Source organism: Eptatretus burgeri, chromosome 14 (genome assembly GCF_056783735.1).
Source record: "Eptatretus burgeri isolate ZD-2024b chromosome 14, Ebu_testis_v1, whole genome shotgun sequence".
Classification (NCBI taxonomy): Eukaryota; Metazoa; Chordata; class Myxini; order Myxiniformes; family Myxinidae; genus Eptatretus; species Eptatretus burgeri.
The window spans coordinates 56,462,995-56,488,494 of record NC_140974.1 but is presented as its reverse complement, the minus strand read 5'-3'; the positions used below and the strand labels follow the sequence as shown (position 1 = coordinate 56,488,494).

General features: G+C 43.2%; 1 protein-coding gene across 3 annotated transcripts in view; it reads left to right on the top strand.

The window, feature by feature from the left end:
• The first annotated feature begins 4,453 nt into the window (after positions 1-4,453).
• LOC147013270 (YTH domain-containing family protein 3-like) overlaps positions 4,454-25,500 on the top strand; it is a 76,712-nt gene continuing 55,665 nt past the window's right edge. Inside the window, exons 1-3 of one of the 3 annotated variants that reach the window (XM_085854961.1) lie at positions 4,454-4,706; positions 20,436-20,460; positions 20,553-20,632. In XM_085854961.1, coding sequence (XP_085711087.1) covers positions 4,683-4,706; positions 20,436-20,460; positions 20,553-20,632 — 129 coding nt within the window. In that variant the 5' untranslated portion in view covers positions 4,454-4,682. The remainder of the gene's footprint in view (positions 4,707-20,435; positions 20,461-20,552; positions 20,633-25,500) is intronic. The other 2 variants (XM_085854962.1, XM_085854964.1) reach the window with 2 other exon arrangements.

Below are 25,500 nucleotides of genomic sequence, written 5' to 3'. Positions count from 1 at the left end.
CAAGGGAACAGGGATAAGGGAAGGACGTTCTTGTCCACCTTCACGCCCACGCCTTTTGTAGGGTCCGGCTCCGCCCTTTGCCCTGCCCCGTTTCTGGCTCCACCTCCCTTCTGGAAGCTTCCCAAAAAGGCGCGTGCCCTCTCGTTCCCCCCTCCCCGTGCCGTGCGGGGGACGAGGAAAGTCAGTTTTGGCTCGGGGCCAGGGTATTATTTCCCAAAATCAGGCCCCCACCTTCTTTCACCTTTGACCTCTGGCTCAAATCGCACCTCCCCCATACCAAAGCACGGGAAAAGCAGGAGGGAAAATCCGGCGGGAGATATTCAAGCGGGAGTTTTGGGCAGGAGATGCCCCTTCGCGCCCTGGTTGCTGCTGCCACTCCACTCCCTTCATCCGTCCCGCGGAGATCGTGACCACACGGTGCCCGTCGAATGGCGAGTGGCGAAGATGTGGTCGCGTAGTTGTGGAAGGTGGCGTCGTGGTGTGAATGGCGTGATCGTTGAGATGTTAGTTGTGGCGATGTTTGTTGTTGTTCTTGCACCAAATAAACGACTAACTGAAGAATCACAGCCCGAATGGATCACATATATTCCCTCTAATCAACGGGTTTGGGCTAACTACACATGAACTTACCGATATATCTCCCCTGAGGACCCTTTATGGTGCAATGCGAATTTCCACAGCCGTAACAATATATTGCTTTAAAATTATTTGGATCAGACTTCACTGCAATGCTTTATAAAAAAAAAATTAATTATTAGACGAGTCTTTTAAAAACAATAAATGTATAAACAGGCGAGCATTGGGTGGCTTTGACACCAACTCTGGTTGATCTTTGCCAGTGTGGGGTGAACCTGTGACTATTTATATCCCAAAATGACACTCTAAAATGAAATTCCATCTGTCCAATTGTATTGGGATAAGGACAGGTGGAATAGAACATGAAACAAAAATATTTTGCTTCATTTCAAGTTAGCACCTTTACTATTTCTTCAACTCTACTCTTTTTTGAAAAGAAAAAATCCTGTGGAGGTTTGTAGAAAACAATTGGTATCAAGTGTGTCATTATCTTTAATATGAATCTTATGACACATTAAAATGTCACCATTTAAGAAGTTTCTTTGGATGGTTGTGGCAGTGAAAGATTAGAAGGCATTCTATTGAGATAAGGAAGTTAACCAAAAGGCATACATACAGGAAGTCAATAACTTAAAAATTCCAGTCAAGCTTGGGGCCAGAGATATGGACCAAAGGCCTTCTTGTACAAGATCTCATGATTGAAGACACGATAGCCAGCTTAACATATTGTCCTGTCCAGGGGGGTTTGCCCGTACCTGGACGGATGGCCGAACGGTTACCTTTGGAGGCTTACAGCTGCGATTCTTGGGAGATTGTTGGCGCGGGACAGGAGGAGGGGGGGCGAGGACGGCGGTACACAGAAGCACAGCATAGGGATTTATACTCGAACCCACAACAATTAGACAACACAAGCAACATAAATAAATACATGGTTTCCTGAAAATAAATCAAATATTTTCAATGGTAATAATTCAAAGTGTAAAAATAAAAGTGGAACGTGAAGTAAACTAAATCAAATTTTGAGGCACCTCGACACAGACTTTAATACGGAGAAGGGGCAGAATGATAAAAGAAAAATCCCTCCTTTATCCCGGCACTTAGCTGGGTGCCCAGAGATGAGTTTTGGGAGCTTGATATTCCACAAACTGCTTCGTCACTGCATGGGAAAATGTGCCAAAAAATGGCGTCCAGCCGCTCTCCAGGCGGGAAAACGTACAGGAGGAAATTTGGGCGGTGATACTCAAGACCAGGGCCCGGTTGCTCAAAGCATCGTTAAATTTAATGATCGATTAAGCTTAATCAATCATTAAATTCCTTAACGATAGATTAGCAAATGAGAGGATTTAACAGTGTTGCTCAAAGGTTAAGAGGGATTTAATTGATCGTTAAAGTTAAGATAGCTTTGAGCAACAACATTAAACCTATCGTTAATTTAACGATAGGTTTAATCTATCTTTAGGCAAATGATAGGTTTAACGATGCTTTGAGCAACCAGGCCCAGGGCTCAGAAACCGCCATGCAACTTCTTTCATCGATCGTACTTGCCGACGCCGCTGCTCTGCAAAATGGCGCCGTCTTTCCCCGATGGCACAACACGAGGCTTCGAGGCTGGTCTCACACGATCCAGCCAAGAGTCAATGGCCAGCATCTTGCTCCACCACGTGAGCCAATTCGCCTCAGCACGAACACAAGAATCATGCAGTCTTCTTCACCATGTTGAGGGAAAGCCAGCCGTAATGCCCTTCTCTGCCTCTCTCGCTTCCGACCCGCTCCGAACCTCTTGTCCCGACTGCCTTGTCGCACAATGCGAGACTCTCATCCTAACCTAAATCTCCTCCACTCTGACGTCACGTCCATTAATCATCCACTCCAGGGGCGTGGTTTGCTAGTTGTCATCCCTGTAAGCGGGGCCTTCCACCCACCTGGACGTGCAGCTCCGTTGTTGTTTTAAGGATGTGTTCACTTTTTATTGCTGGTCTTGAAATGCAAAAACATAGGAAAAGGTCACAAGGGGCAATCACATACTGGGAGAAATTATTCCTTAAACCCTACCTCATTAACACAGCACCACCCCCGTGTGGTGATGCGCAACACTTAAGCTCTCAGTTTCCCTACTTGATTTACATCGAGATGTCTCCTACATATCCACGGACCAAGCAACTCTGTACAATCTTATATTTTCTTTGAAATTCCTCCATCTACCCCAAAAACATAACATGTAACTAGAATGTCACTCGGGAGAGCGCATACCTCTGCCACGCAATGCCTGATCCACGAGAACATATCGGGCCCAATACATTTTTGAGATATGTTATATATCGGTTTTTGCCCAATCTCTCAATGATGAAGAATCACTTAAAAAATTTATCAGATCCAGATCCAGATTTGGATATTCACCAAAATTGAATCTATTTTTCCTTGTCACACACACAATCTGTCCACGACGCTTCATCCCAATCCGTCCACAACTTTTTGAGACATCCTGCCCACAGACAAACAGACAGAAAGGGGTGAAAACATCACCTGCTTCACCTTCGGTGGTGGAGGTAATTAAAGCATTTGTCACAATTCAGCACCTTTACTGTATATGATTCATTGATAGTAGCTTCAAATAGGGGTCGATGCTTATGTAATGGAGAGGTCGAAAAACCAAATTATGAAATTAATTATTTTGAGGGTGCGTAATTGAGTCTTTTGAGAATTTATCGTCAAATGAATTCACCTATCCAGATCCACACTCAGCCACTGGAGGAGGTTCAACATCACCATGAGCCATGACCCCCTTTGAGCCAACCATACAACAAAGCTGGCCTCCAGAGCCAACTGCAGAATGGACATCCTCCATCGATCCAAGTCTTTCCTTCACAAACCAGAACCGTTCAGTCTACAGCACTTTTGGCTGCAAGTCAATGGAGTACTACCCTCTTCTATGGGCTGGCACTCAGGCATCACATCTGTCCGTTCTGGATTCTGTGGCATCTAAAGCTCTGGATTGCAATCTCCTGCAATGAGACCAAAGCTCAAGGTCTGTTTCTCCCATGTCGCAGGCAGGTCGGTGACCTCTGTTTTTACCGCCGCTACTCCGGTCTAGCGACTTCTGTTGTCTCAGCTTATCTGACCATCCACAACAACTCCAAGATCCATACATTGTTTCAGCACCCATAACTTCCTCCTGGTTAAGCTTCCAAAATCCAGACTTTCCACACATCTTTATTCCTCTTTTTTGCCCCCCTTCTGTGGAACTGCCTTCCTCACATCCTCTCTTCCTCACAATGTCTCTTCCTCCCCATCTTTACCTTATCAAACTAATCGGTCAATTCACTCGCAACGATCAACTCTTCGAATGACAGCGAAAAGAGAAGGCCATTGTGAGTCGGTGTGTGAAAAGGACAGCCCTATCCTACCCAAGGGCGGCGTGCTCCGGGATGCTGCGCCCTTCCAGGACGGTCGTTTTCGTCCCAGTCGACTCCACAGGAAAGCAAACCCAGGAGCACACTCTCAGCCAACAACACACACCCTTTCCAGTCTTCCATGGAAGCACGAACTGTGCTTATTCTGACGGAGAAGCGAAAGAATCGCCCGGACGAACGGGTCGTGTGACTAACAAACCGGAACCAATTGCTATTCGGAGAAGGTAAGTGTAAAACTCCTCGTGATCCTGAGACTTTCAGGGATTTTACTCCCGAAAAAAAGGCAAATCACCCGCAAAGCAAGACCAGGGTATTCCTCCATGCTCGGACGAACCGTCCTGTATCTTCGACGCAAAGCGATCAGACCATTAAAAAAACCATGATGGATTAACGTCAGCGCGAGCTCGACGTGTCGTTTTATGAATGGGGAAGGAAATGGGTGTAGCTTGGTCACGTGGCCTGAGCAGGCGGAAGTGACGCGTGAGAAGGGGGAGGGAGGTGCCCACGCATGCCGCCATTGTAACGAGTTTGTGCTTTTAGAGGCCTAAGGCCTGTGTAAGAATATCTTCCTATTTCTTTTTCATCCCTGTCTTTCTCTCCGCCTCTCTCTGTTTAAAGCCGATACTCACTGCTCGCTTCCTTTTCTTCGTGAAGCGCTTCGGCGCGGCCAAGGCGGCGCGGGCTCTGCGCTGAATAATGTCCGCGACGAGCGTCGAGCAGGTACATATATGACTGATGTGTGAGAGTCGCCTGTTTGGAGGTTTGATTTAGCTGAGAGGATTGTGTTAGTTTATAGCGTGTTGGTATGGTTGTTGAGGAATGGGAGAATGAAGTGATAAAAGGGGGGGTTGGGATAGGAGATGTTAAAAGCGTAGTGGGACTGGTTGTGAGGCGATGAAAGGCGGCTGGGGGGAAGGTGAGGTTGGCGCTGAGGAAAAGGGCAAAAGGGGGAGGAGGAGCCAGCCGTTAGGGGGTTGCGTGAGAATATCAAGAGGGTTTGGTGGTGTAGAGGAAAGGCGGCTGGGTGTTTGAGGAAGGGAGAATGAGAATGGATTACGGGTTGGAAGAGGGATGGGGAAGGTGTGGTGGTACGAGTTGGAAGAGGGATGGGGAAGGTGTGGGGGTACGAGTTGGAAGAGGGATGGGGAAGGTGTGGGGGTACGAGTTGGAAGAGGGATGGGGAAGGTGTGGGGGTACGAGTTAGAAGAGGGATGGGGAAGGTGTGGTGGTACGGGTTGGAAGAGGGATGGGGAAGGTGTGGGGGTACGAGTTGGAAGAGGGATGGGGAAGGTGTGGTGGGATGGGGAAGGTGGAAGGGAAACATGAGAAATTTGGGGGAGTGGAATGAAGGGTCAGACACTGGGTTTGGGTTATGGAAGGGGTTGTGCTGTTGGAGAGGTCGGGTGACAAAATGGGGCCGTGTGCTGTGGAATTTGGGGGGGAGGGGAGTGGCGTGTGTGATGTGACTGGGGGGAGGGGCATGTACTGTCGGAGGATGGATTGGGGGTGTGTGATGTGTGGGAGTGACGTGTTCTGTCGGAGGGGGAGATGTGCTGGGGGTTGCGGAAGGCGGAAAGGAAGGGGGTGTGTGTTTGTTGGGAGGAATGTGTCCTGTGGGCAGGTGGTAAGGAATGTGGCTGTGCCGTTGGGTGGGGCAACAAAGTGGGGTGTGCTGTGTAAGGGGGGTCAAAGGAGGTGTGGGGAAGGAGTGTTGTGTGGTGGGATGCCATGAAATCAGTCTGTTTGGTGAATGGAGGGTTAGTATGGAATGGGGGTGGAAGAGGAGTTGTTGAAATTATGGAAACAAAGGGGAGGGGTTGTGGTGGGTGTTGGAAGGTCCAAGCATTGGGAGATGGGTAGAAGTAGTTTCTAGGTTGTGATTGGAGTGGAATTAGAAGGTTTGTGTGAGTGGTATTGATGTGGAAAATTGAGGTTATTTTGTGTTTTCCTAATTCTTGTTCGTGTGTCCCTTTGAAGCCTCACGGATATAATTTAATATATTTTGCAAACTGTTCTTTCAATTAACCTCTCGATTTTGTCATGTCTTTTTCTTTCTTCTCAAACATTTTGGAGCACACTGAGTTTGAATCTAAATCCAGTGATCTTATCTAAGACGCCTTCTTCTTCTCTTCTTCTTTTGCACCTCTTCGTCTTCGTATCCAGCACAAGGCTACGGGTTAGCATCATTGGCCGAGGGCGTGGCTGTGCCGCTGATGCAATGCCCTCTGCTGGTTCGAGCAGGAAATTGTAATTTGGCTAGGGTGCTGGCAATAGCTTGCCTTCTTTTTTTACGAAGAACACCATTGGATCTTTAATGCCCACCAACAAATTCTGGTAGACAGGATTCCCGTTTAATGTTGATCCGAGGGACGGCACACACTTTGATGAATCACCGGGATGCAAGTTTATAGCTGGGTCGGGATTCAAACCCAGGCTAGACAGCTTAATGGCAAGTCTGTGTACCTCCTAGGCCATCCTGGCCGAGGCGATTGTGAGCACAAAATTAAACGTTAATGGTATAAGGTTAGCGATCCTACTCTCAGTCGAACCCAGCTTGAGTTTGGAGCTTGAAAAAGGATATGACCAGGTAGAAGGTTGTATATATTTATTTAAATGTTTAATTCCACCAACACCAACACACACCTTTATTGTTGAAGGTATTTCTTCTGATTCTCAGGATACTCCAAGAGCATTTGTAGAAATTTGTCCAAGCCCTTGAATGTACAGTGCCTACAGAAAGTCTGTACCCCTTTTCAAAATTTTCACCTTTTGTTGCCTGATAGCCTGGAATTAAATTCCATTAAATCCAGACTTTTTCCACCTTTATTTACACATCGTTACCCAAAATTTCCAGGTGAAAAATAAATTCAGAAAATCAATAAAAATACAAAATTATAATATTGTTACGGTTGTGGGGGTAGATGGAGGAATTTAATAGGGAAGTTAGGATTGAAGAGTTTGGTCCGTGGGCGTGTCGGAGACGTCTCAATGTAATTAAGTAGGGAAACTGTGAGCTTAAGTGTTACGTGTCACCGCACGGGTGGGGGGTGGTGGTGCCGTGTTAATTAGATAGGGATTAAGAATAAGTTCCCCCAGTATGGAATTGTCCCTTGTGTCTTTTTCCTACGTTTTTATAACCAAAATCGTAACAAACAAGCAAACTTTTGAGTATAACCGCCCTCTCCCCCTCATGCTGTGCTTTCCCGTGCCTCCGTCCCTTCGCCATTGCACCATGCCCTTCCTGTGCACGTGAATCTCTGAGGATCAACGTGTCCACCTCCTATTATTAAGGAAAGACTGCTTGACCGTCCGGGCTGGCAGTGTTAACCGCCCATCACCACAAATTGGGTCGGGGGGGGGGGGGAGATTAACCTGACCCGCCAAACCTGTGACGATATCTTTGTTTGATAAGTGTCCACCCACCTTAGAGCAATTGGAAATTATCTCAGGTGTAACCATTTGCCTTCAAAATCATATACCAAGTTAATTGGCCTCCACCTCTGTTAAATTGTAGTGATTCTGATTATTTCAGAATAAAGTCAGCTGTTCATGTAGGTTTCCTGTGCTAGGTAGTGCATTTCACAGCAAAGATTCAACCATGAGCACCAAGAAGCTTTCAAAAGACCTCCAGGATAAAGTTGTGTAAAGGCACAGATCAGGGGATGGGGATAAAAATATTTAAAAGGCCTTGAATACCCCTTGGAGCACAGTCAAGATACTCATTAAGAAGTGGAAGGCATATGTAACCAACAAGACCCTGCCGAGATCAGGCCGTCCCTCCTAATTGGATGACCAAGCAAGCAGGAGACTGATAAGAGAGGCCACCAAGAGGCCAATGGCAACCTTAAAAAAGCTGCTTGCCTTTATGGAAAAAACTGGTCACTGTGCTCATGTGCCAACAATATGCCAAGCACTCCACAAGTCTGGCCTGTACTGTAGGGTGACAAGAAGGAAGCGATGACGACTCAAAAAAGCCCAGCTTGAGTACCGTTTGAGGTTTGCAAGAAACCGTTCGAGATCCTGAAGCCATGTGGAAAAAAGATGTATGGTCTGATGAAACCAAAATGGAACTTTTGGCCTAAATGCAAAAAGGTTACGTTTGTAAACCCAACACAGCACATCACCCAAAGAACACCATCCCTACTGTGAAGCACGGTGGTGGCAGCATCATGTTAAAGGGATGTTTCACATCAGTAGGAACTGGACCATGTGTCAGGATTGAAGGGAAAATGCACGGAGAAAAATCGGAGAAGAAAACCTGCTGCCCTCTGCAAGAAAGCTGAAATCAGGACGGAAGTTTACCTTTCAGAATGACAATGAACCGAAGCACACAGCCATAGCTACACTGCAGTGGCTAAGGAACAAAAAGATAAATGTCCTTGAGTGGTCCAATCAGAGCCCAGACCTAAATCCAATCGAAAATCTGTGAAATGACTTGATTGCTGCCCATCAACGCTCCCCACGTAACTTGACTGAGCTTGAACAGTTTTGTACAGAAGAATGGGCAAATATTGCCCAATCAAGGTGTGCAAAGTTGGTAGTGACCTATCCCCACAAACTCAGCTGTACTTGCTGTCAAAGGTGCTTTCACCAAGTATTAATTCAGGGGGGGTGAACACTATCCAACCAAGATATTCTAGTTTTATATTTTTAATTCATATTCTGAAATTTGTAGAATTTATTTTTAACTTGGAAGTTGTGGGCTACGATGTGTTTAATACAGTTTAATACAAACTCTGATTTAATACAATTTAATTCCAGGCTATAAGGAAACAAAAGGTGAAAAATTTGAAAGGGGGTGTAGACTTCCTATAGGCACTGTATGTTCACAGCTTTGTGAAAAAATAATAATTTGTAGTCTACATCTGGAACATTTGGGATGTGGGTGTTGTTTGTGGGGTTGATGGTAGAAGGATGAAGTTTGAGGAAGGTTGCTCTGGTTCACAGAAATTCCTTAACCAAATTTTACTGTATTTCCTTGTACCCTGTGTGTGTGTGAAGTGAAAAGTGGAGTTAAGCAATTTGTTCCCTTTACTTGTCTCTGTCTGTCTGGCTGTCCACAAACGTCAATTTATGATCGAGGAACAATGTAATTTCACTCGAATGCTATATTTTGAACATGAATCGGAAAAAGAACCTGTGGTTTTACAGTACTTTAGCTCTAAATTTGTCCCGATTCCACATGCACAGAGAGGAGTGAGATGATTTCTGTAATCTGTCTGCCTGTCTGGTAGTCAAACAAAATTGAAAATCATTCCAAACAGGAAACGTACTGTTTTTCGGGAGATCATGAATGATACAAACAACAGGCATGATCAACGAATGTAACTTGTTAAATACAGTATGGTGGTGTAAAAGACGCTGCATTAAGGGCAGTAAGCTTCCAAAAAGAAATTTTCGACAGCATTAAAATCTTTATTATATTTCCATTGAATTATATATTTGAACACTGGATAACACAAATCCCCTTCTTGGCACTTTCAAAAACCCGTTTAGCAGTTCTGTACTGTACGCTGAAAAATATTACAGCATGTTACATCCTCATGAATATAATCAAATCTGCTGCTCGCAGTCCCCATCCATGTCTTTTTTTTTTTTAGGGTACCCAGTCTAATGGACTGGGTAACCTATTGTTTATCCCAGTCTAATGGACTGGGTAACCTATTGTTTATCCCAGTCCAATGGACTGGGTAACCTATTGTTTATCCCAGTCCAATGGACTGGGTAACCTATTGTTTATCCCAGTCCAATGGACTGGGTAACCTATTGTTTATCCCAGTCCAATGGACTGGGTAACCTATTGTTTATCCCAGTCCAATGGACTGGGTAACCTATTGTTTATCCCAGTCCAATGGACTGGGTAACCTATTGTTTATCCCAGTCCAATGGACTGGGTAACCTATTGTTTATCCCAGTCCAATGGACTGGGTAACCTATTGTTTATCCCAGTCCAATGGACTGGGTAACCTATTGTTTATCCCAGTCCAATGGACTGGGTAACCTATTGTTTATCCCAGTCCAATGGACTGGGTAACCTATTGTTTATCCCAGTCCAATGGACTGGGTAACCTATTGTTTATCCCAGTCCAATGGACTGGGTAACCTATTGTTTATCCCAGTCCAATGGACTGGGTAACCTATTGTTTATCCCAGTCCAATGGACTGGGTAACCTATTGTTTATCCCAGTCCAATGGACTGGGTAACCTATTGTTTATCCCAGTCCAATGGACTGGGTAACCTATTGTTTATCCCAGTCCAATGGACTGGGTAACCTATTGTTTATCCCAGTCCAATGGACTGGGTAACCTATTGTTTATCCCAGTCCAATGGACTGGGTAACCTATTGTTTATCCCAGTCCAATGGACTGGGTAACCTATTGTTTATCCCAGTCCAATGGACTGGGTAACCTATTGTTTATCCCAGTCCAATGGACTGGGTAACCTATTGTTTATCCCAGTCCAATGGACTGGGTAACCTATTGTTTATCCCAGTCCAATGGACTGGGTAACCTATTGTTTTATCCCAGTCCAATGGACTGGGTAACCTATTGTTTTATCCCAGTCCAATGGACTGGGTAACCTATTGTTTTATCCCAGTCCAATGGACTGGGTAACCTATTGTTTTATCCCAGTCCAATGGACTGGGTAACCTATTGTTTTATCCCAGTCCAATGGACTGGGTAACCTATTGTTTTTCCCAGTCCAATGGACTGGGTAACCTATTGTTTATCCCCAGTCGAATGGACTGGGTAACCTATTGTTTATCCCCAGTCCAATGGACTGGGTAACCTATTGTTTATCCCCAGTCCAATGGACTGGGTAACCTATTGTTTATCCCCAGTCCAATGGACTGGGTAACCTATTGTTTATCCCAAGTCCAATGGACTGGGTAACCTATTGTTTATCCCCAGTCCAATGGACTGGGTAACCTATTGTTTATCCCCAGTCCAATGGACTGGGTAACCTATTGTTTATCCCCAGTCCAATGGACTGGGTAACCTATTGTTTATCCCCAGTCCAATGGACTGGGTAACCTATTGTTTTTCCCAGTCTAATGGACTGGGTAACCTATTGTTTTTCCCAGTCTAAAGGACTGGGTAACCTATTGTTTTTCTTCTTTTTATTTATTTCTTATTTTTCTTTTCCCGCCAGTAATTTGTGGGTGTTTTCGCTTTAAAAAGCATTTTCTTGGGAACCGTAAGTCCGAGCGACACAAAATTTTCAGCGTAGTATGTCTTTTTTGATAGCATACTTAATTGATAATGATTTTTTCGTGACGTCATCGGTGAAGCGGTATCCCGGTGAAAATTCGTCAAGTGGAATGCTGCATGGGAAAAATCTGAAATTTCTTGAGCATCATCTTCACAACAATTCACCTAAGAAAAAAAAATTACGATGTCATCGGTGACTTGTTTTGGCAGCCATCTTGTTTTGAATTTTTTTTTTTTTTTTTTAAACATCTCCAGAATGACTGGACAGATTGAGGCAAAACTTTACACACACATTCCCCATGATATTCTTTTACAAGCTTGTTAATTTATTGTTGATCAGTCACATGGTTTGGTGGCCATATTGAATTTACCATAAAACCTTCAACATCTTCTCCAGAACGCCTTGTCAGATCAAGGGGAAACTTCACAAACGTATTCTCCTTGGGTAGGGGAGACAAGTTTGTTTATGAATAAATTGAAAGGTCACATGGTTTGGCAGCCATGTTGTATTTAAGAAAAATATTAAATAATGTTTTCTCTGGAACTGCTTAATCTATTGAAGCGAAAATGTGCATCTTCCACTATGTCTGCATATATGGTAAAAAACAAAAAAATTGACGTCACAAGTCACATGGTTTGGTGGCCATCTTGGATAGAAAAACGCACTTTATCCGATTACACGAAACTTTACACACTTGTTCCCCGACTCCATTGGAGGCACAATTTAAATTTATGTTGTCATAGGTCACATGGTTCGTCAGCCAGATTGGATTGAAAATTGATAAACTTTTAAAATCTTCTCCAGCACGGCAGGATAGATTGAGGCAAAACTTCACACCCACGTTCCCCAAGACATCCTTTCACAAGTTTGTTAATTTCTAATTGATATGTCACATGGTTTGGTGGCCATATTGAATTTACCATAAAACCTTCAAACATCATCTTCTCCAGAACGGCTAGCCAGATCAAGAGGAAACCACATGCGTATTGCTCAAGCGTGGTGAATACAAGTTTCTTAATGAATAATTTACACGTCACATGGTTTGGCAGCCATGTTGGATTCAAGAAAAATATTAAATGTTTTCTTTGGAACCACTTATCTTATCGAAGTGAAACTTGGCAACTATCATATACCACCATGTCTACATAGATGGTAAAAATGATGATGTCAAGTCACATTGTTTGGCCCCCATCTTGGATAGAAAAACGAACCTCGTCCGATCAACAGGAAACTTAACAAGCATGATCCACTACCCCATTAGAGGGAGAATTTAAATTTATGATGTTGTAGGTCACATGGTTCGTTAGCCATATTGGATTGCAAATTAATAAATTTAAAAGTCTTCTCTGAAACGGCTGAACAGATCAAGGCGAAACTTTACATGTATGACCGCCTCTCTATGACAAACAAAAAGTTCTCCCCTCCTTTTGCTGCATGATGCATCATTTGGCAGCCATATTGGATTGAAGGAAAAATATTAATTGATGTTCACTCTGGAACCGCTGCATCACTAAATGTGAAACTTCACAGTTATGATGGAGCAGTCACGCGGAATGAAGCGTTTAAATTTCAACTCTATCGGCCCCATGGTTTGGCAGCCATGTTGGATTGAAGGAAAAATATTAAGTAGTATTTACTCTGGAACCACTGCATCAGTATATGTGAAACTTCACAATTATAATCTAGCCGACATGGGAAACATAAGTTTAAAATTTCAACCCAATCGGCCACACGGTTTGGCAGCCAGAATTATTTAATTATTTGAATCGGAACTTTAAGAGTTATTTTTTTTTTCAGAATGCTCACTTGGCTTTCCAGCAGGCTCACTTGCAGGTGCATGCGTTTGAGGGTACAGGAATAGCAATTCAATTGATACTGATGATGGGTCCAGGAAAAATGGTCAACTTTGTGCAAAATAAATTGATGGAACGTGGCCTGTTCCTCGGTCCATAACTTGTGAATCCTGTGTCGTAGAGAAACGTGTGGGGCCTCATTTGGCGGTATTTGTATCAAAGGCGGACGTCTGGGTACCCGGTCATCACTGCCAGCAGTTATAAAGTGGCAGTTCCAGTTTAATTCTGTTTTTATATTCTTTCTCAAAACTGCATGAGATAAGGTGTTCTATGAACTCCAGTTTGAAGTAACATCTGTTCCCTTGGGATCCCAAAAGACAAATAAATAAAAGACCAATGACTGCACTGTAGTCCCAAGAAGAAAGACACACACACACACACACGCATTACAGTGGCTACTTCGAGACCTGGAAGGGATTTGTTGCACCTTCTGAATCCCGCATATGGAGATAACAACCAACACGCTCACACACCAACTTCCGGGATGGTTATCATCTGATCGAGCGAACTCGGGCATTTGCCTCTCGATGGCAGAAATAGTCTACAGTGGTTGCCAGTCCTATTGTAGATCGTGGTGTTCGCTTGAACCGTTCTCCCCTCTAAGGCGGAGTGCACTTCATACCGTTTGCAAGTATATTAGTAGTCGCTAATTCATGCCTCATCTACCCGCTGCCATAGATGATTTTCTGACTATACTTTGTCCGTTTCCTATCCCTCAACCTGCCTGGCATGGTTGTACCTACCAGTTTAGCTCTCTAGGTTTTTGGAACACACTCAATGTGATTAGTCAACCCACAGTGCCTGAATAACCCCCACAGCCATCCCAAATGTCCTTGTGCTGCGTTGTTCTCTCGCAATTTTAGGGGCGAGCCTAGCCAGAACATAAATCGCAAGCACTCTAGTATGTGGGCACTCGGGCTTAACCTGTATGGTCCTCAGGCACACATCGGTATAGCACAGGTAGGGCGCTGGATGCCAACCCGGTATTCGAAAACCCGATGTTTTCGCCTATCATCCATGATGGTAATTCAGTTTATATACATACACACGCATAAAATACATTAAAACGACAAACACAAAGATTTTCTTTTAAACAGAGTTCTTTGATAGAGGAATTCAAGTGGGAAATTAACAAAATTCAATTGAAAAATATATCAAGACCCAGAACACAAAATGTCGATTTTTGCTCTCCGCTTTCAAAACCAGATCACGGCAAACACGTGGTCAGATGGACTTTATTGTTTTTATATGTATCGATATTGAAGTGAGGGGTGGATTATATTAGGAGATCGCACAAAAAGGTAAAACGAAACAATGTCTTGTAAAAATAAAATTACACATTTTCAGTGGATGAGACACCACCTGAGGCACAAACCGCATGGAACTGCAGGGCCTGACACAGGTGGAATAAAGTCTGTCTAATCGATGTTCCATTGAGAGCATGGGTAGTTGTACCGAAATGAACAACCACGTAGCTTGGCGAGCACTCGCAAAGTGGCTTTAGCATTCAAACTAGCACTCAAACAAAAAGGTTGACAAACGGCTCATTTGGCACATGATTAGCCATGCGTTAAACATACACCTCCCGGAGCTGACGTCTCCGGGCGTTTTATAAGCATTGCATTGTACCCAGTGATTCGTAGCTATGATGTACAGGCATTCCATAATGAGTGAGGAAAGTGAAAACAACAACTTTATCGTTTAGATATAGTTGCAGCCTGTTTCAAGGCAAGGTTGAGCAGGCCAAAAAAACATGGCAGCTTCTGATCCCAGCGAGGTTACCCAGGAACTGCCTGAAGATTCAGAGAGCAAGGTGGCTGAAATCGCCTGATGAAGGATATAATTAAATAAGACTGTTAATTGGCTTCAAAAGGGGTGTTTTAATTAACCCAAACACCCAATTTTCACTCTTGCACTTCCTTGGAGTTTTCTTAGTATGCATGTAAAGTTTCAAGTTGCAACGTTTTATGGTTGTGGAGTTATGGAGGAGACGCGCTACGTTTTATAGTTATGGAGGAGACAGACACAGACACGCACACAGACTGACTCGCACACACACGCACACGCACGCACGCACGCACACGCACACACTGGCACGCACGCACACTGGCACGCACGCACACTGGCACGCACGCACACTGGCACGCACGCACGCACTCACACACACACTGGCACGCACGCACACACTGGCACGCACACACACTGGCACACACGCACATGCACGCACGCACGAGCACACACACTGGCACACACGCACGCACGCACGAGCACACACACTGGCACGCACGCACGCATGCACACGCACGCAGGCACACTGGCAGGCACGCACGCACGCATGCACACGCATGCACGCAGGCACACTGGCAGGCACGCACGCAATTTGAAATTTGGGTCACACATGTACCACCTGAAAAGTAAGAACCCTATTGATTTTGGGCGTGGCCGGATCCAAGATGGCCGACTGGGGCGGCCATCTTGAAAAAATTTTTTGTCATAAATGGAGAACCGCTTATCTGATTTCAATTATTTTTGGTTACTACGTTCCTCACCCCTGGGGAACTTTTTCGAGATGATGACCAAATGTTGTCTTGTTTCCAATTCACCTCCCTCATTATCTGGAACATGTATGACCTTATTCATTCAATGGTGGGGGATTCCCCATCTCTGATGGTATATTTTTATTTTGTGGGAAGGGCAGAAGTCTCAGGGAGGTACAAATCTACTTCTGAGAACAAGGGGTATGCTGACCGAAAACGGTTCAGAACCACTGATTTAAAGGGTGAAATGAGAAGGATGGGTTAAAAGAAGTAATGAAGGGAAGAGTGAAGTTTGAAGGATGAATTTAGGAGAGGGTGAAATGAGAACATTTAGAACTAGAACTGCAATCGGTAGAGTGCATACCTCTGCCAGGTTGAACCGTTTACCTTTTGTAGCCCACTGATAGGCTGGATCTGCATTTGGACCTTTTACCAAAATCGAATCGGCTTGCTCTTATCACCTCCCCAGCTCATCCACAAAGTTTTGTTTTATCCTGTGCATAACTTACTAGAGATATCATGCTATGTATTGTTTTGGCCCCATCTCTCAATGGTGAAGAATCACTTTAGAATAAAAAATTTTTAGTATTCGGATATCACCAAAATCTAATAGATTCGTCCTTGTCACGCACCCAACCTGCCCACAAAATTTCATCCGAATCCGTCCACAACTCAGGGGTGTAAAACGTAACCTTCTGTTGTATATAAAGGTGCTTAACACAATAATAATAAGATTTTTACATTTCAAATATTAAGTATGCTTTTAAATTTTTTTTCAACTGAAAAAGTATAAATTGCATATTTTAACATTAGTGTACTCATTTGCTTCACCACACGCGCTGTATTGAAGGATTTCACTTGTTGTTTTTTATTTTTAAAGCTATCTTGGTCGCATTCACTACTGAAGGCGAGCAAGAATTGCTACAGAAAACCCCCCCTTTTCCACTTCTGCTACACATAAGCAGTCAGCTATTTATATTGTGGATACTTTCAACTTACAAACAAATTTCCCCACTGAGGTCGAGAATGCACATGTTTATGCACACTGAAGTACAAAGGCAAAGCATGACATGTGCTCCCGAAGCACCGTACAGTATACTTGAGCAAATGCAATCGCTCTCAAAAAAATTCAGGAGCGATATTGACATGAGTGCTATTGCAAAAAAAAAAGAGTTGGTGTCAAAACCACCCAATGCTCGCCTGTTTATACATGTATCGTTTTTAAAAGACTAGTCTAATAATATTTTTTTATAAAGCATTGCAGGGAAGTCTGATCCAAATAATTTTACAGCAATATATGTATTTGTATATTGTAATCAGTAAAAAATAGTGTGGTAGATAAAATCATTAGAAACGAAATAATTTGCACCAAAACTTTAACATTTCCATGCTCATGCTGACGCTCACGCTCACGCCAGGGGTATCGCTATAGCTCTCTGTTCTTTGAACAGGCGAGCTAAAAAAAATTTAAATCATTTGTTAATTTCAACTTCACTACACCAATAGTATACCCCAAAGGAACCTCCATGCCAAATATCAGCATCCGAATACACATATTAAATGAATGGCAAGCTTCTAAATAACTTGCACCAAAAACTTTAACGTTGATGTGCTACAAAAAAGTTAAGTTCAAAACAGGTCAAAAATTTAAAACATTTGAAATAATTTTTTATTTTCAACTTCACTACATCAATAATACCACAGAGTTGGTGTCAATGCCACCCAATGCTCGCCTGTTTATACATTTATCGTTTCTAAAAGACTAGTCTAATAATATTTTTTTATAAAGCATTGCAGTGAAGTCTGATCCAAATAAGTTTAAAGCAATATATGTATTTGTATATTGTAATCAGTAAAAAATAGTCTGTTAGATAAAAACATTAGAAAGGAAATAACTTGCACCAAAAACTTTAACATTTTCACGCTGATGCTCACGCCGGGGGTATCGCTGTAGCTCTGTTCTTCGAACAGGTGAACTTAAAAGAAAAAATACCAAGAGTCGTTTACATCTCTCACAGATTTCACAAACACGAATCTCTGTAGTAGTAGAAATTTTCACATGATTAAATTCTCGTGCTGAGCGACATGAAAATGTGTTGGCACGTTATTATTATTATTTTTTTGCAGAGTGGTCACTCAAAACGCAAGACTATCTCAACAATGTTAACCATGTGAAACCCTGGTGGACATTTACATCGGGGTAAAATAACTTTCAGTGTAACCAGACGTGAAGAGAAACGGGCAACAAAACGTACTTTGTGATCAACTAATGTTTACGAACCTGGTGTAAATCATACGGAATCAAGGATATACGGATTGCAAAATACGATGGGAAAGTGCAATAAAGCACATCAAATCAGTAGTTAATTGAATGTGGAGATTCTTAAATTTGTGATCTGGAGCATTGGATTTTTTTTATTCATTCCAATCAACTGTCTCAGTAGCACTGTCTCCACAAGCCAGTATGGGACTTTCTCCCATACCCGCATTCAATATTTCTTCGTTGGCGAACAGATGGTGCATGAAGCCTTGCTTTAAGCATGCTTGCAGGTTTCAGGATATATTGAACTTTCTTTTTGAAATCTGCTTCAAATAACGAAGCATATTTCACGTTTAATTGTGGATGCTGAAGTACAGTACAGACCAGTACTGGAGTTGCGAACTACGTAGACCTATGCCACACTTGCTGGACAAGCGTGTTGTTTGCTACTCACGATTATGCGACTTGCATCTGCATGCGTATGTCACGACCGATTGTTTGTTTGTTTGTTTATTTATGTATGTATGTATGTATGAGCTCTGGTATGCTCATCTGTCTTAAAATGCAAATATATTCACATGTTAAATTCATGTATCTCCACTTCTGTTGTACTCCACTTAAATATCCAAGTTATTTTCTGAGTTCACAGCAAAACCCGGCTTGACTGATTCAGCTCGGGAGGGCAACTCTTCGAGTTTGGGTCTAGCACTAGAACCTCTGACCAATTTAGATTTTTCCATGATTGATTTTGAGCATAGGTTCATCAGTTTCGGTAGACGAGAGTTTTGGCAGGGGCTGCTTGCAGCCTATGTTGATCTCTGTAAAGCGTTTGATTCAGTGAATCGGGATGTCCTCTGGAGGATTCTTGGTCTTCGTGGGGTGCTACCAAAACTGATCAATCTGATGTCTGAACTACACTCTGGTACTGAGAGTGCTGTGAGATATGGTGGTACCATCTCTGACTTATTTCCAGTTGTTGCTGGAGTTCTTCAGGGATGTGTACTGGCCCCCACACTTTTCAGCACTTGTATGGATTGGATTCTGGGGAGGATGTCGGAGAGATCAAGCTGTGGTGCATCGTTTGGGAATATCAAGATCTCTGACCTTGATTTCACAGATAATGCAGCCATCTTTGTGGAGACTAGATATCCTTTTGGAGGCCCTCGAGGTGCTGAATGAGGAGTCGGAGCCGCTGGGATTATGGGTTTCCTGGGTCAAAACTAAGATCCAGGCTTTCAATGACATCTTGGATGCTGCGATCCTGTCTGTACCTGTTTGTGGCGAGGATGTTGAGGTCATGGAGAGATTCACTTACCTTGGCAGTGATATTCATGTCTCTGCTGGCTATGAGCCAGAGGTCAACAGACGTCTGGGTTGGGCTTGGGGAGTCATGGATTCACTGTATCGATCATGGGGTGTGGCGCTGCCGGAACCTGTGCGGGAGGATGAAAGTCCAAGTTTTCAGGTCCTTGGTGCTTTCCATTCTTGCTCTACGGATGTGAGACTTGGATTCTGACCAGGAATCTGAGATGGCGACTTGATTTCCTTGGTACCAGGTCTCTTTGGAGAATCCTTGGCTATTGCTGGTCAGACTTTGTGTTTGAGTGGTTGCTGAGTGAGACTCAAATGAGATTTGCTACTTGCATGGTCTGTGAGTGTCAGCTGCAGCAGTCTGGACATGTGGCTCGTTTTCCTGATGCTGATCCTGCTCACCAGATTCTCTCAGCGAAGGATCCTCGTGAGTGAGTGTAGGAGGCCAATGGGCCGACCACATGCCTTGTGGTTGCAGCAGGTTGATCAGCATGTCAAGGAGATGGGGATGGGCCAGGCATCTGCCTGGGGGTTGGTCAGACGGAGGCCCCGGGGGTACCAGCGGAAAGTGGATGCAGCGACGCGCTACTCAGTGGGAGAAGTGTTACGTTTGATGGAAAGTATGCGAACAATTTTCATACGTTTCCAAACGACAAAAGGAATGCACATACAAAATCTTAAGGCTGTATCGATTGAAATAAAGTTTTGGTCCAACAGGCATTGATCTCAGGCATCCATGGTATATTACAACAACATAAGCAGAGAGGTGTCGAGTAACCAGAAAGGTGAATGACAGTTAAGACTAGAATAGGATTGGCCTTACAGAGTTCCCATCTGAAGGTCTGGCTCATGATGTGCAGACCTCCGAGACGTGTCGCGTATTATTGTGTTGATTTGTCCATTGTGCACTGATCTCTACGAATGTCTTTGTCCTGTATGTGATTTGATGTACAAACTCAACACCGAGCCTCGGATCAATGTAAATAAAAGAACCGTTGGTGTAGTGTTTCGGTAGTCGTTTGATAGTGAGCCGTAAAGTTTTGCTATAGCTGATCGTTAGCAATAAAACAATTTTCACTTTGTGTTCTTTATGCCACTGACTGATCTAACACTTTTCCTTTTTCTCCTCATCCCCATTCCTTTGTCTCACTATCCATCTGCTCCCACAATCTCACACGTGTTCGCAATGTTCTCTGTACCACTTCTTGTTGATGCTTTATTTTTATTTATTTATTTTTTGTCATGCTTCATGCCCATTATTCTCACTCGGTCCAGCAACCTAAAAGACCCAGTGGAAAAGGTGAGCAAGCCATCTTATGTTGTCATCTCAATGGGAAAGATCACCACATCCTTTGTTGTGAGCTCAGGGTCCATCTTTGTCTAATCCCGCAGTTCAGAACAGCTCGATGCACCCAAAAGAGTCTGTGAACGAAGAGGACTTTGAACCATACCTGAGTGGTCATACGAACCAGGTAAGCCACTGCTTTACCTCTTCATTTGATGGGCCATTGAGCCTACAGTGAAAGAATGATGTTTGGGAAGTTGGGAATTTTCAACTACTGTGGAGCTTTGTGGTTCAGGAATGACATGGTAGAGTTGCTTACGTACACGCTAACTCCCGATTGCTTTTAAGGTTAATATGATTACCTCTTTACGAGTATGTGGCTGATCTACTGGTGGTCTTCAGTGTATCTGCTGTTACTGCCTGCAGCACACCAAGCCAACATATGATCAACGATAAATTGACAACTTGGCGACCATACTTTGGACCAGATTTAGCTGGAATAGTCTTATAAAATTGTTAGTATTTACGACAAGCCGATAACTACCCTTGTGGTCGTAGTTCATGAACTGGTCATCATTTGCGTTACAGGGTCAAAATATTCAATTTTTCAGTTTTCTCTGTGTTGATAGACATCACCAAGCTACATGCACTTGTGTGATAAATAACTTAGCAAAAACCACTAATTAACGGTGAATATGGTATTTTTAATCATGAACTTTAATGGATAATGCATTACAAGGAAAACACATTTTCGTGTTTATCTCGAATTCACCCTTTCTGAGTAAATTGGATGTGGATCAGTTATCCTTTGGCCGTTTTGGACAATTCAAGTGCCAAATTAATCTTGAGAATCTGCTAGATACATAACTATGTAAAGATATTTACTAGATCTCTTTTAGGAGTTTGTACATATTGATCAGGGTTTGCTGAATAATAACGAGTTGAATAATCAATTTTGCATCATGCAACAGCAAGTCCCAAGTGTTGCTCACCTAAAAAATAACAAAATAGATTAGATTAAAGCTTCTTGATTGAAATAAATTCAGTTTATTCCAAATTTGACTCGCCACATCCGCCGCCTCCACCACATCCGCCGCCTCTGCCTGTTTACTCCACCCCTGACTTGTATCACTTATTTGCCTGTTACACAAAAACTATTGCATATTTTTTATTTCTGTTTTTCTCGAATCCACAAAAGCTGTTTCTAGAATCCACAAAATTCTAGAAGGAAACAAAAGGTGAAAAATTTAAAAGGGGGTGTAGACTCTCTATCTGCACTGTATGAGCATGTTTCGCATTGCACTTACTAGAAGCACCCACTCCCTATGGGAGCCGTCAAGGGGGTCATGTTATTATATTTATGCCTATTTTACTCCAAGGGGTCCCAGGATTACACACCCAAAAATGGTTACAATCGGTTCAGCCGTTTTTGCGGTACCTGAGAACAGACAGACGGTAAGATGAAATGGACAATTTCATGTATCATGACAACCTTTGGAGAGGGGGGTGGATTTTGCAAGTATCGTGCTCTGCATGATTTGTTTGTGTGCAGGATATCTCAAAAGTTGTGGACCAATCAGGATGAAATTTTGTGGACAGGTTCAGAGTGTGACAATTACGAGCTGATTCGATTTTGGTGAAGATCTGGGTCCGGATCGGACCACTAGAATTTTTTTTAAGTGATTCCTCACCGTTGAGAGATGGGGACATAAACGATATGTAGCACGATATCTCAAAAAGTTATGGACGGATTCTGACGAAAGTTGGTGGACACGGGTGTGTACAAGGAAGAATTGATTCACTTTTGGTGAGAATCTGGATCTGGATGTGAGAATTATTTAACATTTAAAGTGATTCTTTATTGAGGGATAGTACCAAAACACGATATCGTACTGGATAGCATGATATTTCAAAATTGTAATAGGCCTGATATGTTCTCGTGAATCAGGCATTGCGTGGTGGAGGAATGTGCTCTACCGAGTGCCCTTTTTGTTTCAAAATAAAATCAGCTGTTCCTGTAGGTTTCCTCTGTTGGGTAGTGCATTTCACAGCAAAGATTCAACCATGAGCACCAAGAAGCTTTCAAAAGACCTCCGGGATAAAGTTGTGTAAAGGCACAGATCAGGGGATGAGTATAAAAATATTTAAAAGGCCTTGAATATCCCTTGTATCATAGTCAAGACAACCATTAAGAAGTAGAAGGCGTATGTTACCATCAAGACCCTGCCTATATCAGGCCGTCCCGCCAAACTGGATGACTAAGTAAGGAGGAGACTGATCAGAGAGGTCACCAATAGGCCAATGGTAACTTTGAAAGAGCTACATGCCTTTATGGCAAAGACTGGTCACTTTATGCATGTGACAACATCCAAAGCACCCCACAAGTCTGGCCTGTGCAGTGGGATGTAAGAAGGAAGCCATTACTCAAAAAATCCCCCCTTGCGTCCCATTTGAGGTATGCAAAAAATCACTCCGGAGATTCTGAAGCCACGTGGCAAAATGTTTTGTGGTCTCATGAAACCAAGATTGAGAACCCAAATGTTACGTTTGGCGCAAACCCAACCCAACACAGCACATCACTCAAAGAACACCGTCCGTACTATGAAGGATGGTGGTGGCAGCATCATGCTTTGGGGATGTTTCTCATCAACACGGAATGTGGCACTTGTCAGGAAAGATGGGAAAATGAATGAAGCAAAATACAGAAAAATCCTGGAGGAAAACCTGCTGCACTCTGCAAGAAAGCTGAAATTGGGATGGAGGTTCACCTTTCACCATGACAATGAACCGAAGCACACAGCCAAAGCCACACTGGAGTGGTTAAGGAACAAAAATAGAAATGTCCTTCATTGGCCCATTCAGAGCTCCGATCAAATTCCAATCGAAAATCTGTGACATGACTTGAAGATTGTTGTCCTTCAACGCTCCCTACACAACTTGACTGAGCTCGAGCAGTTTTATACAGAAGAATGGGCAAATATTGCCCAATAAGGTGTGCAAAGTTGGTAGAGACCTATCCGAACAGACTCGCTGCTGTAATTGCTGTCAAAATTGCTTCCACCAACTATTAACTCAAGGGGGTGGACACCTTTCCAACCGAGATATTCGAGTTTTTTTTATTTTTAATACCAGTATGTGCCCGTTTAAAAAAAATAAAAATAAAAATAAAAAAAAAGAATATATAAATATTCCAACTGCGAGCAAGAAACAACAACCACACAGGCCGTTTATTCGCTCTTGCATGCCCGTAAGTGCGCGGCGCAGAAGTTCGCATATCACAGTTACGATGATTCGCAATTTAGGTTTTAATGGCCAATTATTCTATTAGCGCCAACGTATTTTACCTTTTCGCAATGTCGTCACAAGGAAAAACAAAAAGAGAAGAGAAGAGAGAAAAAAAATTACTTCCTGGTTCGGAGCAGACCAGCACTCTGTTACCGAAATTTATGCACCGTCTAATATGAAAACGATCATAACTTGGGGCATTGCGTTTATCTATAAATGCGCATAAGAAATCGAGAAATTATGAGAATACACGAAGTCATCACTCTCCGGAAGCCCGTACGCTGTAACCTGTATTGGGGAACGCAGCTGAGCTTCCCTTCCCCATCGGCCGCGCCCACGCAACAACGTGTCTTGTCATTGGTTTGGTAAATAAATGGCCATAACTTGGGAACCACTTGTCCGATTAATATCAAACCTTGAAAAGGCACATCAGGTCCCCAGCAATATATCTGGCAAGTTTCAATTCGATCGGACCAGTGGTTGTCGAGAAACAGCGGGGACACGCACGCACGCACGCACGCACGCACGCACGCACGCACGCACGCACGCACGCACGCACGCACGCACGCACGCACGCACGCACACATACGCACACACACGCACACACACACACACATACACACACATACACACACATACACACACACACATACACACACACACATACACACACACACACACACATACACACACATACACACACACATACACACACATACACACACATATATACACACACATACACACACACATATACACATATATACACACATACACACATACACACATACACACACATTGCTGGAATTATAGATAGATACTGTATTTTCTGAAATTTGTGGAATTTGCTTTTCATTTGGAAGTTGTGAGTTGCAATATATAAATAAAGGTGGAAAAAGTCTGATTTAATTCCAGGCGAAAAGGCAACAAAAGGTGAAAATTTTGAAAGGGGGTGTTGACTTTCTATAGGCACTGTACATACATACATACATACATACATACATACATACATACATACATACATACATACATACATGCTGCCATGCTAATGCACATTGTGCCCCCATCACTGCTGTTACCACAATTATTATTTTTTTTAATCAAACGGGTTATCTGCAACCCAGAAACGTATCTCTGGATTTATTCATTTTCCCATTGGTGAGAGGGGTGCCTTGCATTGCAATAAAGGCTTATAAAACCTGTCGGCTGAGGCTGATTAACACTGTAAGTATCGGTGTAGCAGCTTATGCTGCATTAGCATGGGTGGTTGTGTCTCACAGATTGCAAGTAATCAAGGAGTGAATTGGGTTTTGGGGGTTTTTTTTATGCCTCCACTGACAGTCACCGGAGGCATGATGTTTTCGTGTTGTCCATACGTATGTCCATATTAATTTTCTAGGTTTTTCTCTGCAACCGCTTATCCAACTTACACAAGGGGGATGTTATCGGTCACGTGGTTCGACGGCCATATTCTTTTTAACATAAAAACCGTCAAAAATCTTCTCAAACGGCTGAACAGGTCGAGGTGAAATTTTACAGTTATGATTGCCTATCCATGAGGAACAAAAAGTTCTGCACCTATGACATCAGAGGTCACATGGTTTGACAGTGATGATTTTTTTTTTCTATTTTTTCTGAAGACTAAACCTTTAAAAATCCTCTTCTCCAGAATGTCTTGACAGATCAAGGGGGAAAATTCACCCACATGTTACCCAAACATTAGGGATACCAGAGTGTTCACAAGTAATTAATAGGTAACATGGTTCAGCA